We start from the raw sequence: 11,494 nt of genomic DNA on the forward strand, positions 1-11,494 counted from the left end.
TCTATTTTCAGCCATTTTAGGTGAATCACAACTTTGATTTTTCAGTCAGACGTCCGGACAAATTTGGGAACGGAAGGTACTCAACTGCGAAATATTCACCTCAAAGTCGAAAGCTTCCTTTAACAACATTTCTGAGTTATGTTTTATCACTCATATTAGCCCAGCAGGGACTTACCTAATGGTCACTACTTCTCTGTTTGCTCATTTTCGGTTCCTTATCAGATTCTGATGAGATATATCTCCAGTGCAGTTCCCGCACTCCTTCGATTTACCCTGTGCTCAATGGTGTTATTCTTCGCGTTCACCCTATGTGGCTAGGCCGTGCTTGGTCCGTACCATGTGAAGTTTCGCACATTTATATCAACAATCGAGAGTCTGTTCAGTCTGATCAACGGAGATGACATTATGTCACTTTCAGTGTAGTTGGAGAGCGCGCCCCTCGGAGTATCTACTTCTTCAGTCGTCTCTTTACCTGTTCATCACCTTGTTCGCCTACAGCATTCTCAACCTGTTTATCTCAATAATTTTCGAAGCCCACGAGGATGTCAAGGTGGGCAAATAGTGTCGTTTGGTTTGGGCCGGTTTTGAACAAAGATCGATTTATTGATATAACACGCACTTATGAGATTGGCAGTTCAAATGGAAGTATCCCAACAAGAATCGATTCTAGTTTAAATCACGTTTCTGTTGAATGTAAACTGTTTAAATAGGTTTGATCCAACAGTGATTTCGATGAATAAGGTTGAAAATATTTGTAATGTACTACTCATAAGGTTGCTGAAAATCCATCGACAGCCCACGACCGGTTTCGCCCTTCTTGGGGCTCATCAGGTAGGCGCAGTCCCCGGGTTTCCGTCAACCTTATGTTCTACTTGAAACCAAATTGCACGGAATTAGCGAATATACACTCATCTGCAAACTAATTTGGTTCTTTGGAGAGACTCACCTGGAAACATCACCTGGAGAACATCATAAACGAGAGATTCAGCTGGGTTCCAGGTGAGTCTCTGGAAAGAACCAAATTAGTTTGCAGATGAGTGTATATTCGCTAAGGTTGAAAATAGTTCACTGACTTTTGTGTGTGCAGAAGACTTGTTGCTTATTGGTGCAGTTGTAACTCGTGTCACGATTGCTCATCCCGTCACTGTTCTGATTGTCATCTTCCCCTGTGCACAAGTTCAGAAGTACAGGGTAAGTTCCGAGAGAAATCTTGTCCGATACAGCATTTTAGGGCACCGTACTCACTTCCAGTGGTTTCCACGAAAGAAGGTCGTTCTCCACCTACCCCTAGGTAGATACGTTCCACATCATCTTGCTTTACTGTTAGCCGTTCTGATGGAACGTCTTTTATGTGACTGGTGCGATCAATAACGTTTTCGTAGTTTAAGTGCCGTAAATGCAGAAACTTCCTCAGTGCTGCCACCTACGCTTACCACATCTGCAATTTAGTTACCCACATCATCATTTGCTGTGCTCAGAATCTTCTTCCTTGTTCATCTTATTGATCTGTGATAATCAGCAGATAACTCATTGATTCTGATTTGAAGGGTGTTCAACGCTTACTTGGTGCCTACTAATACATGAATAATATTTCTCATTTTCAATCAGGAAATGTGTGGTACTGGCGGCCGCCGACGTGATTCTTTACTGTTCAACTTCCTTCATCAAACGCACTTTGACGGTAGTTCGCCAGAGTTCAGACAGGATGATAACAGTCCCGACTGGTACGTTATGCGTGACTGCGCTTTGGGAGTGCGGTCACCACGAAGGACATCGCACGGAATAACAAAACGACTATTAAAAGTCTGGCGGAATTTCACTACAACGTACACGGAAGTAGATAACCATGGCGCAGCCCAAACCACACTCAGGCGAGCGGTACACTTAGGTGCTCGACGGGATGAGAAGAAGCTGGTCCAAATTCGGAGATTGACACAAACTTCGGCGTCGACAATGGAGACTGAGACATCAGATAACGTGGTGTGAGCATACTATAGTTTGGTCGCTTTTTTTGTAAAAAAAATTAGGCTTGGAACCAATTAGCTAGACTTCAAAGGTGTTGCTTGATTTGAACAGTCTTTTTATGAATGTTCAACCACTAGTCTAGAGGAAGGTGTATTGTGAACGGTCAGCTACTGTAAGTGAAAGCGCCTAAATGCTGTGCGCTGATTGGTTGACCTAGGATCTAGTCCCACGCGATGACCTTAATCACTCATTCGTTGTTCAGTTCAAGTTAACATCAGTAATCCTTTCATTTGCGAATGAGCTATTTATTCTAGAGTTAAACAGTGCTTATATCTGAGGGCCATTAAACTAAGCATTTGTCCGCTTAGTAGACCATATTTTTTCACGAGTACATCGCTGGAAACCAGGATATAAACCGTAGATTTTTCCTCAAACGAGTCTTGGGGTTTTCCTCCTAAGATATATAGAAATCACTTAAAGTGTTACCCTGGTGTCAAAAAGCATATAGTGGAACCAATGGCTACATCAGTACCGGCCGAACGGCTGCGGTATTTGAATGCTCTTTTAAAAAGAAGGTGCTGAAAGCTCTCTCAAAGGTTACATATACCGAATACTGAGAATACTAAGCAGTGCGACACGATGAGCGAACAAGTGATGTCTGACAACTTATGGTAAAACCAAACAAGTAATTAACAAGTAATTAATGTTATTCTCTCTCATTTCTTGAAGTTTAGGTTAGACTAAAAATTTTGATCTTATTGAACGGCTCAGATGACAAACGCGTTATGTGTTCTGGCTACAAATCAAATGTCAGCTAGTTGGATTTGTTCATACTCCTAGAAGTGGAGTTGGACTAGTAATCACTACATTCTTTGGGAAACGCCTTTCGAGTTTTTCCATCTTTTGGTTCTTATTTGTGTCTACAGGACTGTACTGGTTCACAAGTACACCGCACAGACTAGGACGATTCGTATGAAGTTGCAACATAAGTGTTCGTTCTGACAGTGTTTCACTTAAATAACCGGAATCCAGCCGATTTTTAACCACAAACCACCATTAGAGGCTCATTGCTGTAAAGTGCTAAGCAGGAAGGAGTGACCACTAACCAGAGATGTTTAAATTGTTGTTTTCCATCAGTCGGGGTATAGTGTACGTCTTTGTATGCTTTGGGGAAGCGAACCCATCAGTTCTCATGATCTCACTCCCATTATGGTCTTCCGCAATCGGTTTGTGCCGCATTGTCCGCATTATCTTACATCCACACTACTAACAACCGAGTAAATAGTTTATATTTATTTCACTTTTTAACCGCCTTCCCACTATGTTCAGATCTGTCAACACCACACTTCGAAAAACACTGCGACCAGTCAAACAGTGGGTGTGAGTTCGATTGAAGACACGTGAATGCTGATACTCAGGACGACCTTCCAAAAATTTGGAACCACTAACATGTATTGTTTTTCCTTTTGTTAACAAAATATCTGATGGTCCAACTCTCACATTTTGCACAATAGGCCGAAGGACGGTAGCATGCAATTCATTTTCGCACATTAGTGTGAATCTACCCCCCATCTGTTTAGCTTATGTGTGTTTTCTCTTCGCTGTAACCTGTGACGGACTGACTCGCTTAAATTTTTGGCTGTTCTTTTCGTGCGTTATGCACATAGGTAAAATAACAAATAACGTCGAGCACCATTCAGTCGTCACACCATTCGTAGGTGGTATGAGGAACATAAGACACTACCAGTTCGCCTAACCCTGGAGAGGAGCAATTGAGAACCTGGGGTTGGGACTATCCGGTCAGTAAGTTTGCACTGTAACCATTGACCTTGAGTGTATCATGAAGAACTCTCCTTTTATCTGTTAAGCTTTCGGTTTGGCCAATGGCTATTCAGGTCATGAATTGCTTATCGACAGTAATCAATAATATAGTTTTGGGTTTGACAGTTGCGAGTGAGGGGAGATTAAGTAGTATGCCAAAACCGTGCACAAAATTACATGGAAAGGACCAAATTTACAGCTTACAAAGATGTCAATATAATTTGGTTGACATAAATGGAAGTTCAGGACGCCCAGTTTTTATCTGGCATTACGGTGATGACCACTGGGGGCGATAAGTCTCGGGGACAAGATGGTCAGTGGTAAGAGCGAGAATTTACTGACCGGGAAGTCCGTGGTTCAAACCCGACCTCTGCATCTCAACTTCTTCAGACTGGGCTAGGAATATCTGACAGTATCCCAGCCATCGTGCTTCCTTCTGGTGGCATGGCACCTGGGCACCGAAAGGGTGTTACAACTGGACGATTTGTTTATATTTATTTTAATGATTTCTGTTTTATTACCGTTTTGAAGCTATGTGTCTGCACGGTATAATGTGTTTTGTTTTCATCACCACGGCTTGAACAATTGTTGCTTGCCTCGCACAAGATTGCCCAATCCAGCGATTGTTCTGCACGCTCCCTAAAAACATCTGATAGTTCTAAACGTAAAACACTACTCATAGGGTTGCTGAAAAGTCTTGGACGGTCCACGACCAGCCTTACCCTTCTTGAAGCGGACATTCATGAAGTGGAGAGTAAGATCGAACTGGATTCGGGCTAAGTTTCCTGTCAAAACAAAATTCGGCGAAATCTGATGCTTCCGTTTGACTCGATTCCCTTCACTATCGGTCCTTACACCTACCCATATTTTGTTAGTCTAGGAAACTGCAAGTTTCACCCAACGTGGCAGAGTTTCCTTGCTCCCTTTCCTTTTACACGATATTCCGTACTCTTCCAGATCAGTGATTAATAGGCATATGATTTTGATATTCCTACTAGGCGTTTCTGAGTTACGAAAGAGTTCTCAAGAAGTGAAGTGGGGCACCACGTTTTTGAAAAATATGTGGTTGGTTTGGTTATTTACCAGATTGGGCAGACTCAATAACAATAGGGAAAAATTACCGTGGTTTTCGCCTCAGCTTTATTCATACAATTTAAATCCAACTACGCTTTTTTCCTTATCTTGTGAAGGAATTTGGGCAACAGGCTGCCACTAGAGAAATGGTGGCTATGATGACCGAGAACACCAGGAGCACGCTGAGTTCCACCACGATCCAATAGGTCAAACTGAGTATATCTTCCAGTACCTCTTCTGTGGTAGCCGCATTGACCTTCAGGACTAAAAGCGAGGCCAGTAGGATCCCTGAAATTCGGTGTACAAAGTTGAAGAATGAGAGGTTAGTCAAGAGGTTCATTCGGAATGAGCAGACTAAACGCGTAAAAATTTGCGAGTAGTCATTTGAAAATAATCGCGAGGACAATAGATATAAGATGCCGAAATTGCATGACAAACATTCACTATGCCTATATTCAGGAGAAGATGTTTGACGAGAAATCCGCCTGGTGAATTGCACCGCCGTGACAGTCGTCACAACTGGATGAATCATCACACTGGCAGCCTGAGAGAGACAGAAACTAAACAGGGTAACAGTTAAAATCCGGGGTCAACCTAAATTTTAGGCAGGTTTTGACGAACCAATCCCAATACTTGTTAGAACCTTCATTTGTGATTCAAAGTCCCATGTATGTGGGTGAAATTCTATTGATTTGGTAAGAAAATGACTCGCAGTCCTATCTTTGTAACGTACTACTCATAAGGTCGCTGAAAATCCGCCGACAGCCCACGACCGGTTGGGGCTCATCATCAGGTAGGCGCAGTCCCCGAGTTTCCGTCAACTTCATGCTCTACAAGAACCCAAATTGAACTGTTTTCCACAAATACACTCATTTGCAAATCAATTTGGTTTTCACGAGAGTCTCAACCGAATCTCTCGCTTATGATATTCTACAACTGAATGTGCTGCACACAGGCTGCCTCATGTTTCAGTTGGCACGATACGCATTGCACCGATTCCTTCATTACTTGCTGGGTCCGGAAAGACAATAGTTCAAATGAGTTTAAATTCACTGAGTGTCCGGTAAAAAAATCGTTTTCGTGTGCGACGGACAGACTGCTTTGTCAATGAACTTCCACAACCAGTGAAGAGGTTCCGGTCAAGTACGATGTTCGAGATATCGCAGTATATTTTCATGAAGGAAACTACCCACAAGGTTGCTGAAAACTTTTCGACAGCCCACGATTTGGGTTCAAGTAGAACACGAGGTTGATGGAAACTCGGAGACCGTGCCTACCTGATGAGCCCCAAGAAGTGCGAAGCCAATCGTGGGCTGTTGAAGAGTTTTCAGCAACCTTGTGAGCAGTTTCCCTCAGTTTACGGTCAATTTATTTGCTTCTGGCGGAGTAGGGCTGAAGGGTCACAACTTCAAGGTCACAACGTAATAATTCTAGTATGCTATCAAGTATGTGAAGAAAGCCTGTCGTAAGTATTGTCATTCTCTATAAGGGTGATGTGTACACTGCTTCTGTCAAGTGCTGTTTAGAAACGAAAAACGGGTAAACTCACTCTCCTTATACAGACTGTGGTGTTAATGCGGTGAGAGCAAACTAACATTGAAAATGGCCTACACAATCACAAGGTCACATTCGAGGGGAGTCATCACCGGGAGGTCGTTGGGTAGTAATCGACTACGCTTTTGGTGACAGCTCGCTAGTGATATCTCCTCGACTGGGAACTAAACTCTTGCACGCTAATCGTCAGGCTTGGTGAACACATCAGTGGTCATCTGATCAACCGCCAGTGTATTCTACCAGCAGTCGATAGCTTCACACATTGTCTGTCTATGAATTATGCCAGGTGATCCACTTGTTTGTGCCATCCCATGGACTATCCCCAGATGGATGCTTGATGTCCAAACGTATGTCAAAGCCCCAGAAACATCGTCTCCTAGTAGGAGGCTTTATATATTTTGACGTCACGCTTGATGGTGCGCTAGACCTGTCCTGACCACTTGCAGAAAGTTAGTTGCCCACTCACTGGTTTCGGGTCACTTACCAAGGAGCATTGAAGCAATCTTCATTTCGAATACTTGTGAGATAAAGAATTCAGTAGTCAAATCTGTCGGTAATGGGAGAAACGAGATTTGGTTAGAAACGTAATACACTACTCATAAAGTTGCTGAAAACTGAAGAGTTGATTAAACCATCATGCTAAAAGTGCACTATTTTAGGGCCATGGTCCACACGAATTGGGGTCTATCCACGCTTACCATTCCTCGTTCAAATAGTTTTAAAACTTTAAACCACTTCAAAAATATAGTGCTTCTTCTCAGGAAAGAATTTATCATACTTCCACATGCCTCACCGATGAGGCTTCAGGGGAGAATATAGAGTATTGTTTGTCCAACGTTCAGACTTCGCTTGGTGGTGTTATTGCTCCGGATAGAAGGCTTGCTAAGACAAGGTCTCCCTCAGTTTGAAACAAATTACCTAGAGTCATCTCGCTTCTCTGACAAATAACTCAATTAGGTGTGGATAAACCATCATTACTCGTGTAAATTAAAAACCTATAGTTTCGATATCCATACTCGTTTGGCAAAGACCCCAATGACTGAATGAAAATGAAACTTGTACGCCAGTCTCGTCCTTGTGGGAACGCACAGAAAGCTTGTCGTTTTTGGTCTTGTTTAACGTAAGTGGCCTTGTGAACCGTTGTTTCGCTTACCAAACTTTCGCAATCGCGGCCTTCTCGCTTCCCGTTGACACTATGAAATCTATTCACTTTTGAAGATCTACAGTCCCACATGGGTCCTGTAGTAAGCACAGTACACTACCCAATAACCTCAAGTCTACCAGCTAACGTTACACCAGGATTTTCCCACTGACATCAATCATTTAGTAAAAAGAATCTGCTATTCGACTTGGAGCAGACCCAACCGGACTGAAAATAGAACTCAAGAACTTTTACGGTCTACTCTTCTCCAAACAAAGTCACCGGTCTCCGTTAGTAATCTGTGCTTTTCGATTAACCATTCTTTTGAACGGACTCGATGATTGACCCGAAATGGGTAGAATCGACCTGACTAAACTAACAGGGCAAATAAATATACCTCTTATTTGACCTAGAAGAGGATCACGTGGGTCCAAAAGTGGACAATAAAAATTATCGATTAGTCCGAGTAGCCTTCTGATCTAAAAAGTTCTACCAAAAATACATCTGTTTTTGAACGACTGCTGCGTCCCAATTAGTTCCTTCCAACTTAAGGTACAGTGTTGGTACAAAGGTATTTTGAAGAAGACGCCTGGAGTTATACAATTTCCAACGCATTTCCGTTTTTATGAGTCCTCTATTTGAAGACTACGCTCATTCAAGCTAATGGTACGGGATTTACCCCGAATAGTTCCAGACCCCGATTAAGACAAACAAAAATAATGGTCCGGCTGTAACACCATGTCGATGCATCGCTGCCATGCCATCTGAAAGAAGTACGAGTCTGCCAGTCTGCTCAGGCCTAGACAGAAACCGTTGAGATGCCGGGATCGGGTTCGAACCCATTCGACTTTCCGTTCAATAATTTTTTAGCTCACCCTTGTGAGTCATTCCAAGCTCAGACTAAGAAAACTAGTGTCCAATCAAACATGTCACGATTTCATAAGTATAGCCATGTAAACCACATTAGATACGAACCATAGCAACCCACAAAGACATGAAGGACAAAACGGTACCACCTTGGTAAGTTATCGATTTATGCGTACAGAGGGCTCCTAATCAGGCCTAAATCATGCTTGGATTAGAGCAGTCCATTGAGAATGAAATCTTTGAATCTTGAAAGAGATAATTCCAAAAATCTCGGTGTACTCAAGTGCGTAAATGATTTGCCTAAGTTGATAGAGACAGCATTGTCCGCATCAGTGTAACTTACTCAATCACCGAAAACAATTTACCGTGCGATTCATGAACGCGTGAATTTATGTGCAACCTATATTGACCAACTGTGCGATTTTTTCATGCAGTTTGTGCCCTCTGTTGACAACATTAGATGATTTGTCTATTTCCCGTTCGGACCAAAAGCACGAAAATATCAAGAGGTTTTTATGCGGGCTGTTGGTTCTACAACGGAAGTTGATTTATGCCACTACTCCTCTGACCGTTCATTGACTATTTCGGTCAGCCACCTTATACGGGTTGTGCTATCCAACTAAATTGTCTTTTCAGGCAAGTCATTGCCTGATTATGAGGAAAATAGTGCTGGCTCTCACAAGGAGCTGCTCGCTGCTCTTGAGCTCGATTTTTGTTCTTATGAGAGCCATTCACTAGTGTATATCCTTGATCGTGCCGGATGTCTGGAAAGCGAGACTAGTTGGTTACCAGTACCCCAGTGCATCACGCTGGACGCACATCTGAATAGGTAAACGTGTTCACTTTCGAGTGATGGGATTGGTTCACCCAACACTTCGAACGACAATTCAGTGACTGCCCTGCTTGTGACGATCGACTCACCCTCCGTCAGGACTTCACAGTCAGGTAGCGCCATTGGTGCTCTAAGCCAAGTAGGCTGTGAGAACTAGGTTACACTTTTCTGTGCGCATGACTAAGGCTCGGCTGGATCCCGTGGTTCAGTCCACACGCAAAGGCAGTAGTGGCGCAGCTGAAGGAATCAGACTGGATGGCAGTCACGCCATCAACTGGTCTCACCACGCATCGGGCAAACAAGCCACATCACTCACGTGTAAACATGTCATAATTCAGATGTGTCCAGTGGAAGCTGGTAGGGTGGCAAGAATACGCGTCATTTTGGAGCTCAGACATCCTGAGTTGTGACGTCGGCACTGCCAAGCAAATGCACTGCTGATAAACTCGAATAAGAGCAAAAATTTAGTCCAGTGATTTAGTGTAAAACCATCAGCAGGACGGGAGGAACGCTGTTTCAACCAGAGCGTTCTGGATCTAATTACCACACCTACAACTAATCAGACGGATTTACACGACGGCACTGAACCCTAGATCAGGAAATTTACGTCCCCTCCAAGAAGAGTATACCCCACTTTCAGACTTTCTTGCTTCACCGTCCTTTGTGTGAACATATGCTTATTTTATTACCTCGCCTCTAGATAGTAGCATGGTACCTCCCTGGAAGCTCCACCACCACCACCACCACCTGGGACAGCTCCTTGAAAGCGCACTGATGATGTCACCTCAATTGGTGATCAAATGTTTGCAACCAAATTGCTCAGCTCAGCGAACAAGCCAACGACCAACTACTCATTGTTGTAACGGCTCTTGTTCCAAGAATCAAGCGGGAACTGTTGCTTCAGAAGGACCTCCAACTCGAACAGAGTTCCAGTGATTTAATCCCGACTTGGAACAACAGCGTACGATACATCAGTGCTTCCTCTCTAGGGATTAGGTAGAGGGTTTGATGGCTGATTCGTGGACTCATCGTACGGTAAATGCAGCAAACTCACTTCAAAGAAAACCAGTGAAAACATTAGCAGCTATACAGATCGTCCTGAAAACCACTCAGCCTATCCCAAAACAAAACGTTTTGGTCGCTCTATTACCGACATGACGAAGGCATTTGGAATTGCTGGAACGTGTAGAAGAGATGTACAAAAGCTGTTCCAAATCATGGAAATGTAGAAGTATGCTTCCTTGCCGTAAATATATACCCGTATATGTCTGCTTCGTTCTTCAAGTTACTGACCACAGGTGAATTTCCCCATCATTTGACCCGATTAACCCGATTTGGGTGACTGCGAATAGTTGATCGGTGTGACGTACTTCTAGCAATTCTGTCATTCTGGCTGGGTCGGCCCAATTCATCTATTTGCTTTCGGATTCCCCATTTTCATGTAGGCTACGACCTTGTTCGGATAGTAATGGCTGCTTCGGAACTGTGGATAATTATTCAGCATGCTGAGTGTGTATATCCGGCACCCCTCTCTACAACGACTCCCCCCAGCTACGATTATTTGGTCGTGTGCGGCAATCGTAATGTGAGACTGTTGTTTGCTCACTGTCACTTCAAAAGTCCAAGGCATCCAGAGCTGTCTAAACCGACTTTTGATACATTGTCATTCATAATCTGATTGACCCGTAGTTTAGTCATGTGGTGAACCGGGGACGTTTTGGTGAAAATACTCATTAGGTCATCCAGATGTGGCATCAGACTGACGTGCTTAACTGAATTCAGTCAGGGATTTTGGCCAAAAATGAAGCTTATTAGTAGGTGTTTCCAACGAAAGACTCACTTCTGACAAGGTTTCACAGCTTTGTGTAGCCAGGCCAAACCGGGTCAGCTATATAGATGTCCCGTTCACTCAACAACGAATTCCTTGAAAGTGTTAGTGCACCAGGGTGTTTTGTGATATAGTTAACCGGTCTTTCCCAGAAAACATGGCGGTAAAAAACATTTATAACACGCAGCAATTGACTCAGTCGCTCGCTTTTTATTCGAAGGTCTCTCATATGGACCTCCAGATACGAGCTAATCGAAATTCGGGAGAGTTGTGCACTTTTGTGGGGATTTCTCTTTGGAGCAACCTGTGCAAATCAACGCAATGTTTTTCAGGTCGTGTATAAAACTATTGAACGAATCGATTTTGTAAAAAAGAGTGAATGATTTAACGTCGACGATTTAGAAAGCCACAC

General features: G+C 43.3%; 1 protein-coding gene across 1 annotated transcript; it reads left to right on the plus strand.

The window, feature by feature from the left end:
* Positions 1-222: 222 nt before the first annotated feature.
* T265_12995 (hypothetical protein) lies at positions 223-10,016 on the plus strand (the record flags this gene model as incomplete). The annotated part of the gene is made up of 4 exons (XM_009166669.1): positions 223-373; positions 424-550; positions 1,609-1,980; positions 9,962-10,016. Coding segments are annotated over 4 exons (618 nt in total), but the record flags the coding sequence as incomplete, so codon positions are not given.
* Between the last annotated feature and the right edge of the window lie 1,478 nt (positions 10,017-11,494).

The sequence above is a fragment of the Opisthorchis viverrini genome, assembly GCF_000715545.1.
Source record: "Opisthorchis viverrini unplaced genomic scaffold opera_v5_29, whole genome shotgun sequence".
In the NCBI taxonomy this organism is placed as follows: domain Eukaryota; kingdom Metazoa; phylum Platyhelminthes; class Trematoda; order Opisthorchiida; family Opisthorchiidae; genus Opisthorchis; species Opisthorchis viverrini.